Genomic DNA, 18600 nt, shown 5'->3' on the forward strand with positions numbered 1-18600 from the left:
ACACTGCTTCATTTGTACATGTCGCCCGCAGGTACCGCGAATCGACTTGCACAGCCTCTCCGAGTCGAAGAGGGACCTTTATGAAACGCCTTATGGGCTCCGAAGGGGGTAGGTCATTTCGCACTCACGCTATATTCATTTCAAAGGAAGGACAATCTGTTCCTTTGAGCGATGTCTGGAACCTTTGTCGGTGATGTCAAGGAGTAAGGGAGTCCGACCTATAGTCCGACCTAAGGGGCTCAAACCTGTCTGCTAGCGCATCTCCGCCAAGCCAAGCGAAAAGCCACCACACTCAATCGATCAATCTCAGATATTGGGAATCCTTTGAAGGTCATCAATCCATTCAAACGCAGAACAAAGACACAGGTATATAACCACGATCTGTGAGAACCTGCATCAGTCCACCCGCAATTCATACTTGGTCTTCTTGTGTTCTTCGAAAGACAGATCCTCAGTACTTACAGTGCTAGATCTCGCTGATACTCACTCCATACATTCTTTACCATTTGCATAGGAAGATCATTTCCTCTGTCATCACTACTTCACCCCCCTCAAGTCACACCTCTTTTCTTCTAGCAATCATGAAATTCGCTATTGCTCTCCTCCATCTCTCTCTCTTTGGTTTGGTTAGTGCCGGTAATTTCACCAATGTGAGTGGCTTTGGGAATGTTACAAAATAGCCCACAAGCTGACACATGAATTCTAGCCTCTTCGGTGAGTGTTGCGATGTTAGTAATATATATAGGCATATGACTGAGGTGATTAATGGGAAAATAGTCCAAGCGGTCCGGATCCTTTCATCGGTCAGTCTACAAGCTTACCGCGGTGCTCGAAGATCTCTTCACTAACGCCTGTTTCCATGTCACACAGTCTGGGATCATGACACCTCGTAAGTAACGGACGGAAAAGTGCTTCCAGAAGAAGGTCACTGATGCGGTCAGTGTGTGACCCAGATCTTATCTATTCATGCAGACTAGTGGCAACGGTCTCCGAGTTACCAAAACTCCCACGTTAGAGTATGTATGGACCCTCCCAACATGTGGGATCGTTAGCTGATGCAGTGGGATATACAGTGGTATCAGGGACTTTGCCAATGAGAAACTCGTCTTTCAGAATCAAGATATGAAAGACAACCCCAGTGTCTGGGCTGGAGGTAAGTTTGACCACCCCCTTTAGCCTTTTTGACATCTGGCTAACCCACTGGAACAGAGATTCATAAGATCGATGGTAATTGGTATATCTATTATTCTCATAAAGATGCCGTTTGGGTCGTCTCCGGAGGTAGTGATGTAAGTACTACTATATCTGCTTGTTTTGTCAGTGATATGATCAACAATTCACATTGGTTATATCTAGCCCATTGGTGAATACAAGGACCCTGTTCGACTTTACGATAGGGGATGGAGGTGAGTCCATAGGCTTAGCTGGTAGAAGTATCGATATTTTTATTGATGTCTCACAGTCTCGACAACACAGTGCTCACAGTCGGGGGAAAGAATTACCTCGTGTACTCCTGTCACTCCTCAGACGTTTCAGACAATACCATTGGTGGTTCCTCAATCTGTATTTCACCTCTGATTACCCCTACTCAGATTGATCAAGATCAAGTGACCGTTGTCAGCAGACCAGAGCAATCCTGGGAACAATCTGGTGGGAATACCAATGAAGGTCCGCAGTCTTTCTCCTGGGCTGGTCAAACTTAGTGCGTCAGGGTCACCTCATATGCAAAAATTGCAGGAATAATCACTGATTATATGATCTTTCGTGTAGCATCACCTACTCTGCGAGTTTCTGCTCGACCCCTGATTACAGTCTTGGTCTAGTGAGCTCGGCCTCTTGATTTTCTGGCTGGTATCCCTCCGCTGATGATGAGCCTTTCCCAGCTTCATTTGACTGGTGACGACCCAATGGACGCTTCCCTCTGGACCAAGAAGACGGACGCTCCAGTTTTCAAGTCAGGTAACGGAGAATACGGTCCTGGTCACAACGGGTAAGTCATGATTGTTTTCGAATCTGAGAACAAGATTGTTGATTTACTCTTATCAGCATGTTCATATCACCTGACGGCACGGAGCTTTGGAATGTCTACCATGCGACTTGGCACCCCGAGGGTCAATGGTGAGCTGGATGCCGGCTGACAACCTATACACGTATCAGAGTGTTGACATGTTGTCTTCTGCAGTGGTGATGATCGATCTACATTCGCTATGAGAGTTGATACTACAAACGGTCTTAACTTTGGATCGCCTGTCACGTAAATATCCTCTCTATTCCTGTGATAGCATTATGCCCGCTGATTTTCTGATTTTGCGCTTGTAGATCTGGAGTATATCAAGCACCATCTGGTGAAGGAGTAGTCACTGGACAGAAAAGCATCATCTATTCTAACTCTACAACTCCCCTTACGGAACCCACGACCATAGCTGCCTATGCCTCCCCCGAAGCTCTCAGCGCTCCTACCACTATCGGCGTGGTGGAAGCTGCACAAGCAACCGTCACTGCCTTGGTAGATTCACGATCCTGCGCGGAGTCTCAGTCGAAGAGAAAAAGATCCAGACTTCTCCCCGAAGCTTACTAGCCAGTTTCACTGATCATAACAACGATACTGCGTATTCACGTTGTCTACAGCTATCCTTTTTTTAGCTCCTTGTCATCTCGCTCGCGTATATCTGCTTCTTGCTACTCGTATCTCCTATATGTCGATCATATCAGCCTCGGTAATTATGTATTCTACTTGCTTCCCTCAAAAGATCCGCTTCCAGATCGCGAATATCCAATTTTATAGCGTAGATCCACACCCTGACTCTGTCAGCTGACCGAGATGAACATGATCCATTCGGTCTTCTGGACCTAAAGATCAAACTGCGACAATTATATATCCCTGTCGCAGATCGGACATGCCTATCTTTCTCAGACTTCTCGACGGCATCATCATCCCTTGAACATGCCTTTCCTTGGCATATACTCCCTTCCAGCATCGTCTGAGTCCCAACATATCCAGCATATCGGAGATCTGATCAGATGGAAGCCTCTCTTGAGTCGCAAGCCAATTCAAGGAGGGTGAGTTCCAATAACAAAGGATCCCTGGATCTCGTTGTGACAAATACACTTCTGGTGATATCAGATATCTCCATGTCATGAGCACTCATAATCCAAATGCACTTGCGATTGATCGCCTTTCGGCTGAGTTCCAATCACAATGATGTCTACATGCAATGACTGCGCATCCTCTTGAGGTAATTCAAAAGGCGCAGATCGAAAGGTGTATGAAGATCGAGAATATGAGTCCTCGGAAAGGTATAAATAGGCTGAAATGGGAGTCGACAAGATCTCGTCCACATCCAAAGAAGACCATCTTGTATTTCTTCCACTTTCCCTATAGACAATTGTTATATCTTTGTCCTTTTGTTACCACCGACTACCAAACAAGATGTCTCAACATTCCAGAAACCCCTCTACCACCACTGCTGCTAGCTCTCCGCCTGGTTCTGTCCGGGAGATTACCGCTGGACCAAACATGTCTTCTGCCTTTTCGGATTATAGTAGTAGTGCGGCAAGTATTCAAAGGGATCGACCTTTTTCTATTACCAGTAATGATAACAGACATCACGCACACCTGCAGGGTTATTCGCCTGAGAGACCCCAACAACCTCCTGCTTATACCCCATCGAGCGACAGAGCGGTTGCCGTTCATTCCAGGGCACCCTCTTATGAAGCCTCACAGCAAGAGGCAGCCACAGCTGCAGCGAGCAATCAACCCCGAAATTCATTCTACGGCACTCCTGGTAGAGCTATCACTGGTCTTACCAGTACTGCCACCGCGGCCGCAGAGGCTGATCAAAGCTCAAATGACGATGCGTCCTCTGAGCACATCGCAGAAGATCTATACTCGACTTATGCTGATGCGACCAGATTAAGTGATGCTCACTACGAAGTTAGACGACGCGATGCCACACAGCAGAGAAGAGCTCATCAATCTAGGACAGGAGGTTCCACACCCCTGAACAATCCTCCTCGACTTTGATTTGGGCGTTTCGAGCTCTCTACACTCAGCAATGAATTAGCTCTTGCCTGATATAATGTGTCTTGATTATTATGTATATGCGTACAGATCATGTGTAATAAGGTGATGTGGGACGATAATATGTATATGCATGGTTATGATTGGAATGTACCTGCTATGTCACTTGACTCAGGAGGCCGATTCTTGTCGGCTCATCGGGATGTCTCGCCTCTCCTTGAAGCATGGCATCACAACACCATGCGTGAAGCTGCACCAAAGAACAGCAATGTATCCAGTTGGTGGAGATAGGGATGTCAAGTGTGCGGTCATTCCACCGACAATGATGTAGTGAGTTGTCGGCCGAAGATCCGCCCTTATCAAGTGCTTCGGATAAGAGCGAAAGTAGGCTGATCCGCAAATCTAAGATGTATCTATAAGTAAAGAGGGTTACTAGCCAAGCATGAGGTGCGCTGGCTGTAGATTCGTTTACTTCATTCCCTTATCGCTTATACAGTACACTTTCATATACGCATTGCGCAGTAAACATCATGACAGCTTCAAACGGTACCAACGGGGACTCCGCTAAAATGACCGAAGATCCCTTGTATCAAAAGACGATGTCTTTCATCCGACCAAACTGGTTGAAGGAGAAGATGGAGGCGGGTGGCCTAGGTTTCTCATTCGGAATGTCCATGACCTTCTCGCCCGATGTAGCTCTTTTAGCCAAAGTTGCTGGATATACTGCCGTCTTGATCAACTTGGAGCATTGTCGAGCCGGCATTGAAACCGCTTGTGATGTTGCTTGTGCATGTTTAAATATCGGGTAAGTGCACTGTCTGACCAGGAAAGACCTTTAGCTGAAGTGCTTTCCAATTTCACAGTATCTCCCCTATTTGTGTCGTTCCTTCATTGCAATCCGACTGGATCTCGAGATTACTTGATAACGGTGTTCAAGGTATAATTGTGAGTCCTGAAAAATCCGAAAACGTCACAGCTCTAGACTGACAAGTATACCATGGTGACAGGTACCTAGGACGGGTACAGCTGCCATGGCTAAAGAGCTTGTCAAGTACTCTAAGTTCCGACCTTTGGTGAGTGATACATGGTAATGTGACTGTGTACAAAGTCTTGTAAACCCGCTGACTATTGCGCGGACTTTTGCAGGGAGAACGACCATTGACTTCCACACCTCAAATGCAATATCAACTCCCTCACCCGGAATACGCTAAAATCGCTCAAAATAATACAACCTTGACCATGCCAATGATCGAGACTGTAGAAGGCTTAGAAAACTGCGAGTATGTTTTGTTCTCTTTCGTTCCCTCCCGTCTCCCTCTCCTGCTCTTGCCTCTTCCCTTCCTACCCCTCGGACCCTTCCAATGTGCCTCGCCTCCAATGCTGACAACATACCACTTATCTCTCACAGGGAAATCGCAGCTGTTGAGGGTGTGGATGCTGTTTTCGTGGGAGCTTGGGACCTCGCCGACGAGTAAGTGTCTGTTTGGACCAGATTGCGCCACAGGTTGGTCTGACTGACGTGGATCTTTCCAGTATGGGTATAGGCGGTCAACGTGATAGTCCTCTACTTTACGAAGCTCTCAGCAAGATCTGTCGAGCAGCTACGAAACACAATAAATACGTCGGACTGGGTGGCATGGAACCACGACCTGACATCATTGCTAAATTACGAAAGGAGTTCAATTGTGTTAGATATGTCATGGCGGGTAGAGACACCGCAGTGTTCCAAGCTGGTATGAATGCACAGGTCAAGACCATCAAAGAAATTGAGGCTTCGACATAGATGGATCGGATCATGTTGTATCTGGTGAATTGACTCATGCATGACGTTTGCATCTCTCCTCTCACCACTACGGTAAACTAGTCTGTTGGGGTAACAAAGTGAATCGCGTGCAAGTGCGACCTTCAAAGCAATTCGTGTCCGACACGTATATATCAACGCGATTGAGAGTTTGAATCCCACTCGAAATCCGTAAAAGCAGACAATCCCACACTGGCCAATAAAGCATCAATTCCGACTCCTGACATGTTGATCCCTAGCGGATCTTCGGTCCTTTCCGGGTCCACCTGCCCCACTATGCCATTGTCCTGTAGCGTCCACTGATTCCACAGAGCAGTGTCTACCAAGCCTTCAAACAGTGTTGGGGAGAGCGCTAGCCCACTTGTGGAAGTAGCGCTTGTCCCAGATACGGGTATATGAGTTGAAATGGTTATATCTTGCGGAATCTGCGGCGTTTGAGTATTGGCTTGCACGAAAGGGTCAAACGGAATATCGAGAGGTTGTGATTGAGCTTGCATTGGCGATCTGTCATCTGTTTCCGTCCCCGTTGAGGGAGAAGAATGTTTCATCTTCGTTTTGACCTCGTTCGCTAAGGCATTAAAGGCCTCCCGATACTTGGCAGTTCCAGGCCAGTCTTTACAGAAATCATTTATCAGTTTCTCACAGGTGACCATTTGTCTGACCGCCTCCCTGCACCAAGAAGATATTTCCAGATTCAGATCGTCACCCTCCCGTTCTATCAGTGTGTATACCAAAGTGACTGAAACAGTCACAATATTGAATAGATGAACGTAATTCTCGGCGCATCGTTTTTGTGCGTAAAGCTGACCATATAAATCGATCGCTCTTGAGGCCGACTTCCGTAAGCGAGACATGCGTGATGGATGAGTATGAGAGAATAACGGCGAAGGTCGATACAGAGCGGTTATCAGGAGATTGTAACATAATTTCAAGAAAGGATTATACGAGCCGTCCTCAGGCGAACGAGGGGTGGAGTGAAACCAGTCATCGATTTGATTTCTCAGTTTGGCGAGAGTCTGTTCACCTTGTGCCTTTTGGGCATCGTTGATCAGATATACCTCATTGAGAACATGTCCGTTCAGTCGTCGCAATAAGACCACGTGACGGAAGTATTCGTCAGACTAGGTTCCAGCACAAAGATGATGATGTGATAGCCCTGTTAGCCATTGCCTCTAGCCAAAACTATTGATTCGCTAAAAGCCGGACACTCACGTTTATAGCCATTTGATATCTTGAAGATCCGCCTACCTTCTTGGGCAATTGTACGGTAATTATTTCTTCCGGTACAGTCAGAGTTTTAGTCAACGTCGAGGATATCAACCTATCCATGCTGAAAATAGTCCAAAACAATCTCCTCCTGGTATCTTGTTAAGCTGGCGGCAAGCTGTAATCTTCTTGGTGATAGTTGAGATCGATAGCAAGACGCGCTATTAAGCCTATAACTGCATGCGGGCTGGTGTTTCCGAAGGCCATGATGGAGTACTGGGCATATAGCAGTAGGCCTGCGATACACGACTGCAAAATCACGTAGAGGAGGACAAATCACCCATGATAAGTCAGCAATCAGAAATGTCAGACTTATATGATATGTCGACTCACAAGGGAATCGGCTCTGAGGACCGCTGGAAGATGATGGAACGCATATGCTCGAAGTTTCTTTGAATGATCGAGTAATGCTATTCCACCTTTCTCTAAAACATCGCACCCAATAGCGAAAATCATAAATAATCTGTAGATCCTTATGTCGGGTTTCGAGTATTCAGATATCAAGGGAGCTCGAGGCGATGTCATGAAGTAAATTGTATGTAGACTAAAAGAGCGATAATCAGGCGCGATCAATTTTCGTCGGAATGATGTATCATTGTCTCAAGCTCTCTACTCACTCCTGCTCTATAAGGACTCTATCTAAGATGGGTAGATCCCTGAAATCCAATTAAAAAAACCTTCCACCAACTTCTGTGCTAAAGGATACGGTGGCCAAGTACTCAAATCATTCTGATTCTGACCTGGAATTTGGTTCCCAGTACTACTACCATCACCACATTCTTCGTCATCTTGGGAGGTCCCTAGCTGCTGACCAATAGTGCCCTTGAACGATAGACTTGCCTCCCTTCTATCTGGCTCAGTGGTCAAGACCTGAAGCACGATTCTTTCCGCTAACGTTGGCTCCGAGCTGACATCTTCGATTCCGATAGAGCCTGTGGGAAAAGGTTGAAAAGGTATTTCTGTGAAAGTCGTGGAAGGCTCATTATTGATGAGTGCTGCGAATTGATGCAGGGAGGTGTTCGCAAGTTGAGGTTCATTTTGAACTCCACTGGCCAAACTTGTCAATTCAGCGACCTGCTTTTCCAGCTCTACAATTCGTTCTTTCTGAGACGATGTCTCTGCTAAAAGGTCTCGAACATAGCTAGTATCTTAATTTAGCTGCAGCATTCAAATGACAGGATGTGTGACTCACTGGGGATGCGATCTATCCGATATTACCACATCGTACGTACAGGTCATACGCGATTTGACGCATGCTCCACAACTCGGTTTGGCCCTGTCGCACTATCTCATGAACAATCATTAGCCGGGACATACGATGCCGACAGGACTCACCTTCTTCTTACGCCTGTGACACCTTTGACAAGCTATGCTGGATGCATCGACGGTTCTTGCGGAAATCCGGGGAATGACCGATGGACTGGCCCTGAGTGCCGAAGTGGATCTGCCAGTCGATGTTGGCGACGGAGGTAGCTCGTCTGACATGGTGTGAATTTCAAAATTCATGGGGCAGATTGTGATTAATGGAGAGAAAGAGAGTGCTTGGTTCTATAGGTCAACGAGTTCCAGTGGGAGGGATCGTCAAAGATAAGCCTTTTCATTTGACCATTCACCCAGGCGCGCGTGTGTGCTCCCGAAGACCATTATGCATATGGTGTACCCTGGCATTTCTCAGGGTCAAAGCTGACGTTACTTATCTCAACTTGATATGATGATTGCATGCATGAAGTACAAGTAGCTATTTACTGGAAAGGTCCATTCACGGGAGTATTCGGATACCCCTGCTCAAAGAATGCCCTCACATTCGCCATCGCGTCTCTTTCACCTCTGTAGATCGTTCCTTTGGTATAAGCAGCCACATGTGGAGTTATGGTGACCCTTGGGTTGTTCTTAAAGTAATCCGGAATTGCAGGTTCGTTCTCAAAAACATCCAACGCGGCTCTCTTCACCTTGTTGCTCTTTAGTGCATCGATGAGAGCCTCCTCGTTGATTGTTGGCCCTCTTGAACTGTTAATGATGAAAATTCCATCTGAAGATTGACGTCAGCGTGAGGTCACTTTTATATGATGGAATGAGAATGCGTACCTTTCATGATGGCGAATTGCTCGTGATCCAGAATATGGAATGTTTCCGGCGTATGAGGCGTCAGGACGGCTATAACATCTGCCTTCTTGCACAGCTCGTCCCTCGTTGCGTATTTTACGTCGAGCTTTGCTTCTTCCTCGGCGGAAAGCGGGTTTCTGGTGTGGTAAATTGCATTGATTCCGAACGCCTGACACTTCTTGACGAAGTCCTTGCCTATCCGACCGAGACCAATGACACCTATGAGAAGCCAGCAGGTCTCCGTCAATACTATTTGGCGGGTCCTGGTAGTTTGGACAGAATGAGCGACTTACCTAACGTCAAACCCGCCGGATCCACAGTCAACTCCACTTCCGCGTGGTTCTTGCCCAGATTAGCTGCTCTCTCCGCCATGGTCAAACCCCTCAGAACCGATAGGAAGAGCAGAACGGTGAAGTCCGCAGTTGCCAGCGTGACCGCATCCGGGGTATTGGTGAAGTACTGCAACAGTAACAGCTGTCAATTCTTGGTCCATTCGTTACTTCAAGCTCCCAAGCAAAACTCACACAACCATGTGCCGTTATGTCATTCACTCTAACATTGTCATAACCTGTTCCGCATTGAGCGAAGCAGCCAACCTCTGCGAGACGCTTCACGTCAGTGATCTGATTGTACCCAACATCAAATCCACTCACTATTTCCGTTCCGCCATAGAGGGCCCAGCAAGTCTTCGTCCATAGGTGCGTAGCTTCCATTCGCGAAGAACAAGAACCCGGCCTCAAAGGGTCCTTCGGTCTCGCACAATCGCTTGATCTCAGCTTTGACCTATTGGCGACTGTCCCTCAGCTACCATATCGCTGATACTATCTTTTGCAAAATAGTCGAGCATACCTTATCTCTCGGGCCTCTATTGACCATGTGCACTTCGTAGTCCTCACATAATTGCTTGAATTCTTCGATAGCACCTGCACCCGGGCCGACCCCTAAAATCTTTCGTTTGTTCGTGGTAGAGATTGCCATCTTAGTGATTGAACGCTCCAGGCTAACAGACAAGCTGCTTCGACATCGCTCGTAGATATTAGTGTATACAATGCAATATTGTTGACTATCTGAGATTCGATGCAATCGGCTATCGGATTGCATACCAGTTCTCAGGAAACCGAATGTCGGTGCAAGCGCCGACAGGAACCATTTGACCCTTAAATGGAGTTAAAGCGTTTTACGAAGCATTTTGGGCCTATAATTCGCAACCTGCCGGGATTGGCCGGGCTACGAAATGCTTATCACCAATAAGTTCTCTCGACGGCGATGGGCCCGATCATCGTTGATAACGACTTCTGCTGTCGCCCCTCGGCGCGCTACGGAAATGGAAACACATATCCTCCTAGAAGTACTAAGACATTTATAAAAAGCATTCATTCCTTATGGATGGTCGAGGTTCATCAACGCTCTCCCGCTATCGATTCATCGACCAAGAGCTTACGTTCAGTACTGAAGCGAAAATGGTGACTACAATTGGCGAAAGTGTCCAGGCAGGACTAACCCTGACCACCTCTAATGACCCGCGAGACAATCCTACAACTATCATCTCCTCGGATGTGAAGAGCAGATCTACGAAAGGTCCATGGCAAAAGTTCGTATCATGGATCTGGGATCCCGACTACTACGAGAAATCCAACGCCGAACGAAAGCTTGTCTTCAAGCTTGACTGCGCTCTGTTGTCCTTGTTGTGCTTTGGATGGTTGATGAAATACATCGATCAGACCAATTTGGCGAATGCTTATGTCCCTGGTATGAAGGAGGATCTACACATGTATGTCCTCCCATATGTATGGAGATCAGATACTCAGATGCTGACCTACGCAATAGTGAGGGTAACCAATACACATGGATGCAAACTATTTACAATGTTGTGAGTGGCATTTACGTAAAAATGCCCCTTGGTCGTGTCCCGGCTAAGGTGATCGATTCCATAGGTGGTATGCGTCATGCAATTGCCTTCAAACTTGATCGTCCTCAAGGTGAGACCGTCCTGGTGGTTAGCCATGTGCGAGATCGGCTGGGCGATCTTTACTTTTGCTCAAGCAGGGGCGCAAAACTGTCAACAGATGTAAGTGGCACATTTGGTCAAGAGCGTATTTCTCGTCATCGCTCTTTGATTTATTGACACTTCTTCTCTTCTGTGCAATAGGTATGCCTTCCGATTCTTCGTAGCATTCTTCGAGGCGGCGTTCCAGCCTGTGGCATATTTCATCCTCGGTTCCTGGTACACGAAGACCGAGCTCGCGAAGCGAGCCTCCATTTTTTATGTTTCCGGGCCCATTGGACAGGCTTTTTCGGGCTTTCTTCAAGCCGCCGTCTACAAGAACATGGATGGGGCGATGTGCCAAAAATGGGACAATTACTCTCACATCCGCTCTCAACTTACGAACTTTCAAGAGGGTCATCTCAAAATGGCACTTTTGGTTGCTCATCCCCACCTACGTCTGTTACGCTTATGGTATCCAGAACTACAACTATTTCGGTATCTATTTGAAGGCGGCCGGGTACTCTGTCAGTGCAAGGAATATACTACCCGCCTGCGGAAATTTGATTGGTATACTTCCGCAATTGACATGGGGATGGTGTTCGGATAGATTTAGAAGTAGATACGCATGGTGTTTTCTTCCTTGCCTTTGAGGCTTAGTTCCCACAGTGATCTTGGCTGTATACCCCGATTCCAACACTTTGAAAGTCTTCGCTTTCATGGTCACTGGTACCTACTTCGTCACTCATATCTGGTGGAGTTGGGTCAACGAGATCTGCCAAGGTAGTATGGAAGAAAGAGCATTCATCATCGCTTCTATCAATTGTGCTTTCTATGCCTGAGTCGTGCTGCGCTGTGACATACACAGCAGAAAACGATTGATGAGCTGATTGATCTCCAATATGAAATAGTGTCAACGCATGGCTACCAACGATCATTTTCCTGCAAACTGAAGGTCCTAGATTTCCTAAAGGTTACCCTACAGTCTTAGGGTGCAATTGCGCAGGTATGGTCGGCTTCACGATCATTTGGCTCTTGCACAAGAGGCAGATCAGACAGGAAGAAGCCGATCTGGTAGGTACAGTGGAAGAGGCTGGAGTACCGATGGAAGAGGTCGACGATAAGACGGTGGATGACAAGAACGTCACTCAAGTATCTGTTCTCAAGGCATAATTCATTGATCGATATACACTTGAGAATCGATGACGACGATATGAGTCCGCGTAGAACGAATATACAGTAGATACATGAAGACTTCTAAGGTCAGGATTTGATATGTTGCGTTGTCTTTTAGACCGTATATAGTATACTTAGATTAGCTAGGTGTTGTAGAGTGAATTAATTATATGGATATGCTTATCTTTTACTTGAATGCTGGGTGAAAAAATTTTGGAGTCGAGGCGGTCCATCCATATGTTGTATGAAGCAGCGCGGTGCGTATTACTCGTTCAGGTTTCACCGTCCCGATCTTGCTGAGCGTCAAACCCACAAGTATGGAATTGTCCTACGGCTTTGTTGTAGATTCTTCTGCCTGGAGCTAGCGTCGTTCACTTACCTTGTTCAGCACTTCGCTTTTTTGTACAATGACTGTGCAGTAGAAGAATGCAGGTTTTTGAAAGGCGACTTCATATGCGTTCCATCAAAATCCCTTTGTATCCTGCATGTGCACGGAGCAGTCGGTCCAGCAAGCGAGTCCAGGTTCTACATGCGTGCATGAATGCGTGCATATGCTAAAAGTTCAGCTGAATGGCAACGATCTTAGCCAGCCTGATCATGCGAGCATTCCAGGCAGAGGTGGGTTGCGATAGAAGACCTCTCCCCACTCGCCGACAATAAAAAGAATTCGAATTTTCCCATCACGAAGCTCCGATAACAGAAACGGCATAAATTAGTCGGATTGCCGTTATGAACGTTGGGTCAGCATTACAGAGCTTCATGATTGAGCAACGAGGAGAATGCTTTATGATCGTCATGACACTGACAAACATGCTGCCCGGTGGGAATCTACACCAGGCACCCGTGAACAAAAACAAGGTTCCGGAAGGAGAGTTTTCTGATTCCAATCGGAGGCGCCTTCCTGCTACCCCGAAGCAATTACGATATTCCGCTTTCTTGAGCCGGTTCCACTCTTCGCGCCCTTCGCAGAAAGTTCATGGGCAATCAAGTTCATCGTTCAGATGTCTAAGGTCTTTTACGTGAAAATTTATGTAGATCCTATTTTTAGTCATTGGAAAGGCTTAGAATTTCGAGTGACGTGCAAGGCTTTCGTCTGATCATTCACCGTTCTACAAGCCAGAACCGCAATTGGTATCAATGCATTCATTTTGTAGATCATCATCAACTGTAAGTTAGGCATCTAGAGCTATTTATATACATACGTGCCGTACCATAGCCGTACCTGTGGATCCTTCAAACGAAAGAAAGTATGATCTGGCTTTACTCGTATCCTAAGTGTTCCAGCAAGTTTTGACTTTCACCATCTTCAGTAGTGTAAGACGCTATGAAACGAAAGAATAGAAATGGGATGCAGATCTTTTTGGACCCTTCTACATACATCGATCATCGCGTTGTAAGGTGTCGAAAACGTAACAAGCGCAGTTACACGTCTCAAGCCTTAAAAGCCTTTTCATCTCATCGTAAACTGAGATCTGACATATTTGTGGTATAGAGTAGTGAAAATAGATCACTCCAAAGTTATTTTTGATCCTCTGAATCTAGCATCTCTACGAATTTATCCACCTCGACAAAAATGCCTAGTATCATTTAGATTACTCGAGTATATATATACATTTCCCACGACGTATACATCAAAATAAAGCGGTGCATCGAACAATAAGAAGAAAGTGATCAGACCACCCGCAGCTATTCCGAGTCCGCTTTGTCGTCCCGAATCGATCAAATTAAAACAACCATAACGTCCTTCTCGCAGCTCTCACACACGGCACTTTGGCCGGCTGCGGTCTCTCTACATACTGTGCAGCAGCAGCGCGATCAGGTCATCTGTCAACAAGGGTCACACGAGCCAATGCAGATAAGAGAAGAAGCAGAAAATTAGACTGCGAAGTTCAGGGTATTTTTAGCATCTAGCAACATTTTCGGGGTTTTTTGACATCTTTCGTCAAGCTGCGAGACGCGGCTTTCTTTCGAGAGAGTAATACGTCGGTAGACAAGGTCGAAGAAAACCTGAATTCCTCACTTTAGTGCATTGGCTTTCAAATCACTACTGTGCCGACAAGAAGTGAGAGAAAGCAACGATGATTATAAGACCTAGGAGGATACGGACGCAAGTCCTTGGTTATTTTATGTATCCATTTATCCACAATACCCAAAATTCAACGGCCTATACGTCTTCTTTGGAAACACATAATTACACTGCTATCCCAGCTTCACCTACATCTACAATGCCATCCATCGATCCTTCAAGTCCTCGATCGACAACTAGTGATATGCCTTCGGATAATAATGAGAGGAGAGAATCATACCCTCTTAGTATAGCTTCTACATCTTCGTCTTCTTCTGGTTCACCCGAATCATCATTTACTACCAAATTCCAGACTCACGAAAAGCATTATCGCCCGATCACCGAAGATGATTACCTAGAGGAAGAAGAGGAGGAAGAAAAAGAACATGGGACATCGGAATCAACGGGATTATTGGGTTTCTTACCTCTACCAAAATGGAAGCGAGAAATTGAAGATAAATTATCGTTACCCTCTGCCTCATCCACCTCACATCAGAGGAGAAGAGGGAGGAATCGTAAACAACGAAGATCGATATTCATACTTTTAGTCAGCATAGCATGTCTAAGTGGTTTGTTGATGGTTGGAATATATGTATATTACCAGCGGTCAACTTATATAAGAACCACGACTACGGAAATTGACGAATCACCTTATATCCCCATGCCAGAAGAGGTATCTCAAAATCAGTCTTCCGTCGAGTTGATACCAATCTCTGCGCCTCAATGGATTATTGACGTTAAGGAAATAGCAGATGATCCAACTCATATTCTGATTCCACCTCATGAATCAGATTCAATCGAATTACTACAACCTGTACATGATAGATTGCCATACGATGTCCTCGAATCGTACTTCTCTACAGGTCTCTTGCCAACCTCCTTCAACTCCGATTCTGATCTCGCCAAACAACGACCTATGGATCTAGTATATCTATTCGTCAATGCCTCTTCGGAGTACCTACAGGAAGATATGGAATTGGCAGAAGTTAAAGAAGGGATCGAGCTAGTTGGGAAGAAAAGACATTGGAGGGATAATGGCGAATTGAGAGGTGCTGTGAGATCAGGTATAAAAGGTTTCAATGATAATTTGGGCAACGTACATGTCATATCTGCTGATTGGGCAATGACCGATCGAGATGAATCGGCCCTCGGACAGGAGGGTTGGAGGATAGGTCAAATTCCAGAATGGTTAAATTGGGATTCGCAGAGAGAAGAAGGAAGTAAATTGAATTGGCATTTCCATTCTGATGTGTTTCGCCTACCCATCGACTCCGATGGACAGACTACGATCAAATCAAACAGGATCGAAGAGGTACAGAAACCAACCGTCCAAGATGAATTAGAAGAAGTGGAGACTGAACAGATTGAAGATGGCAATTTTGGTAATTCCACAGAAGACGGTACGAGGCCACAGCCCCAAGTACGACTCAATCCCCCCACACCAATCGATGTTTTCTGGAACGACGAACAAGAATGGAAAGAACTCGCTACCCCAAATTTCAATTCGTTCGCCATTGAAAGTAGGATGAGTTGGTTGAAAGACGTTTCGGAGAATTTGTGAGTACACTCTGTGAAGGTCCTTCTCACTGCTCAATACTGATCGCGTGACCATGTGCGCTCTATCAGTGTCGCATTCAACGATGATATGTTCATTCTTGTGAGTTATTCGAGTCAACTGTATTTCAACTTTTGTATAGTAGCTCATGAAACATACCTATAGCGAAACCTCTCTACGTCCGATTTCCGTCATCCTCTCCTAGGCAGTGTCTTCCGTATGGACTCCGGTCTACTTGTCAATCCATCCATGACACCTATGCAACTTACCGACTCAGGTGAATGGGGAGCATTACAACATGCCAATCAGCTCATATCGAAGAGGTTCCCATCAAGGAGGAGAATGTATTTGCATCATTTACCCAAGATCCAATCGAAACATATAATGAACGAGGCTCTCACGATGTTCCGAGAAGAGCTGAGCGTATCTACCACTAGAACGTTTAGAGAATCCAAGAGGGGTCAAGGCGATGTTGAGATGGCTTGGTTAACTACCAATCTACGAATCGAAAGATGGAGAGAATCCCTACTTTGGTCTTATATCGTTGCTAAAGTCGGACATCGAAATGGAGGCAAATGGAATAATCAAGCTAGGTCGGATCTAATTCAATTAATGAAAATTACAGATGATCAAATATCGGGATATCAAAATGTGGTGATTGAACGAAGGGACGATAGATTGACTTTGGCCGATTCATTCGAAGCCGATAAACAAGTTGATTGGAATGGACCAAAAGCTTCAGTCTATCAATATTGTAAGTTCAATCGATGATTATCTTTCATGCTCTCGTGTACGTATGATGACTCAAAGCTGATCTGATCTCATGTTTGTAGCCTCGCTTGATGGTCACCTCAATCTGCTTTCCGATATCGACAATCGAAAATGTATATTCAGTCTTCAACAATGTTTACCCGCTCGATTCTTCCTTGATCCCGAGATATCCTACTCCTCAGAAGAGATATTCAAGCAATTGGCATTCGTTGAACCGTCCTGCGGAGATTGTCTGATCACCGCGTTGATCAACGAATCGGGTGAAAGAGGGATCGAAGCGTTCTTACCCTCGCACGATCAGTTATATCACCCTAACACCACTACGTCAGAAAGGGAATGGAAGACTAGCGAACCGATATTGCAGTTGACCAATTCATGGGAAGAATCAGATTTTAGCATTGAAGCCAATGTGTTCAAAGGTCAGGATATCTGGCCAGGAGCTTTGGAGAGGATTGATGATGCTATAGAACTTAGACGATGGTGTATCAAGCTGTTATCCAGGTACAACTATGTCTTTGGTGAGTTTACAAGTTCAGCTTTTTGGTTTATCCCTGATCGATGCTTTGGCTAATTTCTGATGTTTGTCATTCGACGTTTGATCGATTAGCCTCAAGTCCAGTCAGATTCTCTCCTATCCACAATATCGGCGAACTGCGCACAGCCCTACGATCAGTAGAAGAAAGTCCGGACATTGCGATGTTCTGTATCAATGACGACCAATATGACTCGAGTAGTGGGAAAGTCCGTCGATTATTTGGAAGTTGGATGAACGAAAAGTTTGGTGGATCCATCCCTGGAGTAAACTACGAGCGAGAGGGAGTTGAATGGGCTCAAGTCTTACCTGAAGATGAAAGACGGAGCTTAACGAGAGAAGAGGAAGAAAAAGATCGACATGGTTATTTACCTATGCCAATTGGTAATGCAGGTAACAACCACAGGTCAAAACAACAAAAGAACAGAAATAGAGATAAGATCATCCAAAAATCAACAGCATTAAATGATGACGAATCACCTTATTACCATGATGATGAAAATGACAGCAACGACAACAACAACGATGACGACGAAAATGATGACAAGTTCAACGAATATGGATGGAAATTGGGTGTTGTAGAGAATATAACAGATGCTAATTGGTAGAGGGACTAGGAGGAAAGAAATGGATTGCCGTGAAGGGACGTTATTCCTGGATTTTAATACAACACACTTGCATCTTGTACGATAGATTTGTAGATCATAGAATTATTTGCATAGCCTGTTGAAGCATGTATGAATTAGCATGATGAACAGGTAGGTACGATATAATCGATGACCTTCCAGACTTTGTCACTCCAGAACCTCCTTCCCACCTTTTTATGGACAGTCACGAGAACTCAGATCCTCTGTTAATCGATACCCACTCCATCCCATTCCCCTGAGACCTATTTTCTCACGCCTGATCGAGCCTCATTCCACTCCGAACTATCTTAATTGTTCGGTGTTGCTGTGTGTTCCAGTATCGATTTCTTATTGTTCTGGATACCATGCATGCGATGCGCGTGGCCTCAGGTTGACAGGTGTGTTTTATTTATTGTTCTTAATTACCCAAAGTGGTATACAATGTGTCGATTATCTCCGAAATTCCATCTGAACCCTGGGAATGTCATCCAACTCTTTATTGTTCTTGTTCAACTTTTTCATCGTACTCCCACTGTACCGACTACGAACAAATGAACAATCGACACGCTCCAAATGACAAGTGCACCAATTGCTTTTTGTTCTCTACGATTATGCAGGTATAATCGTCTAGGTATATGTATATGCACAAAGATGTAGCTCGTATCTTGTTCGCCCTTTTCCATGCTACATTTTCATCCTC

At 45.5% G+C, this 18600-nt stretch overlaps 8 protein-coding genes across 8 annotated transcripts; 5 read left to right on the forward strand and 3 right to left on the reverse strand.

Moving 5' to 3' along the window:
* Positions 1–581: 581 nt before the first annotated feature.
* Positions 582–2578, forward strand: I203_107156 (uncharacterized protein; the record flags this gene model as incomplete). The annotated part of the gene is made up of 14 exons (XM_019145240.1): positions 582–650; positions 707–714; positions 778–803; positions 871–889; positions 954–1016; positions 1074–1153; positions 1210–1289; positions 1357–1406; positions 1463–1702; positions 1771–1822; positions 1884–1990; positions 2047–2118; positions 2183–2254; positions 2320–2578. 14 exons carry the CDS (start codon positions 582–584, stop codon positions 2576–2578), a joined length of 1197 nt encoding a protein of 398 aa, XP_019005059.1.
* An 852-nt stretch (positions 2579–3430) lies between these two features.
* Positions 3431–4024, forward strand: I203_107157 (uncharacterized protein; the record flags this gene model as incomplete). The annotated part of the gene is made up of 1 exon (XM_019145241.1): positions 3431–4024. One exon carries the CDS (start codon positions 3431–3433, stop codon positions 4022–4024), a length of 594 nt encoding a protein of 197 aa, XP_019005060.1.
* A 527-nt stretch (positions 4025–4551) lies between these two features.
* On the forward strand, positions 4552–5804 carry I203_107158 (uncharacterized protein; the record flags this gene model as incomplete). Its single annotated transcript, XM_019145242.1, has 6 exons — positions 4552–4826; positions 4885–4966; positions 5029–5094; positions 5168–5301; positions 5430–5492; positions 5555–5804. The coding sequence occupies 6 exons, from the start codon at positions 4552–4554 to the stop codon at positions 5802–5804; spliced, it is 870 nt and encodes a 289-aa protein (XP_019005061.1).
* Positions 5805–5956: 152 nt separating this feature from the next.
* I203_107159 (uncharacterized protein) lies at positions 5957–7151 on the reverse strand (the record flags this gene model as incomplete). Its single annotated transcript, XM_019145243.1, has 2 exons — positions 5957–6943; positions 7035–7151. The coding sequence occupies 2 exons, from the start codon at positions 7149–7151 to the stop codon at positions 5957–5959; spliced, it is 1104 nt and encodes a 367-aa protein (XP_019005062.1).
* A 39-nt stretch (positions 7152–7190) lies between these two features.
* I203_107160 (uncharacterized protein) lies at positions 7191–8573 on the reverse strand (the record flags this gene model as incomplete). Its single annotated transcript, XM_065518143.1, has 6 exons — positions 7191–7337; positions 7422–7632; positions 7706–7727; positions 7829–8229; positions 8281–8372; positions 8424–8573. 6 exons carry the CDS (start codon positions 8571–8573, stop codon positions 7191–7193), a joined length of 1023 nt encoding a protein of 340 aa, XP_065372873.1.
* Positions 8574–8830: 257 nt separating this feature from the next.
* On the reverse strand, positions 8831–10169 carry I203_107161 (uncharacterized protein; the record flags this gene model as incomplete). Its single annotated transcript, XM_019145245.1, has 6 exons — positions 8831–9117; positions 9174–9410; positions 9485–9650; positions 9716–9789; positions 9845–9974; positions 10041–10169. The coding sequence occupies 6 exons, from the start codon at positions 10167–10169 to the stop codon at positions 8831–8833; spliced, it is 1023 nt and encodes a 340-aa protein (XP_019005064.1).
* Positions 10170–10651: 482 nt separating this feature from the next.
* Positions 10652–12348, forward strand: I203_107162 (uncharacterized protein; the record flags this gene model as incomplete). The annotated part of the gene is made up of 7 exons (XM_019145246.1): positions 10652–10962; positions 11019–11061; positions 11126–11259; positions 11341–11415; positions 11480–11775; positions 11836–11929; positions 12087–12348. The coding sequence occupies 7 exons, from the start codon at positions 10652–10654 to the stop codon at positions 12346–12348; spliced, it is 1215 nt and encodes a 404-aa protein (XP_019005065.1).
* Positions 12349–14429: 2081 nt separating this feature from the next.
* On the forward strand, positions 14430–17882 carry I203_107163 (uncharacterized protein; the record flags this gene model as incomplete). Its single annotated transcript, XM_019145247.2, has 5 exons — positions 14430–15973; positions 16043–16073; positions 16137–16725; positions 16805–17260; positions 17350–17882. The coding sequence occupies 5 exons, from the start codon at positions 14430–14432 to the stop codon at positions 17880–17882; spliced, it is 3153 nt and encodes a 1050-aa protein (XP_019005066.2).
* Between the last annotated feature and the right edge of the window lie 718 nt (positions 17883–18600).

The sequence above is a fragment of the Kwoniella mangroviensis genome, chromosome 2 (assembly GCF_000507465.2).
Source record: "Kwoniella mangroviensis CBS 8507 chromosome 2, whole genome shotgun sequence".
NCBI lineage: Eukaryota > Fungi > Basidiomycota > Tremellomycetes > Tremellales > Cryptococcaceae > Kwoniella > Kwoniella mangrovensis.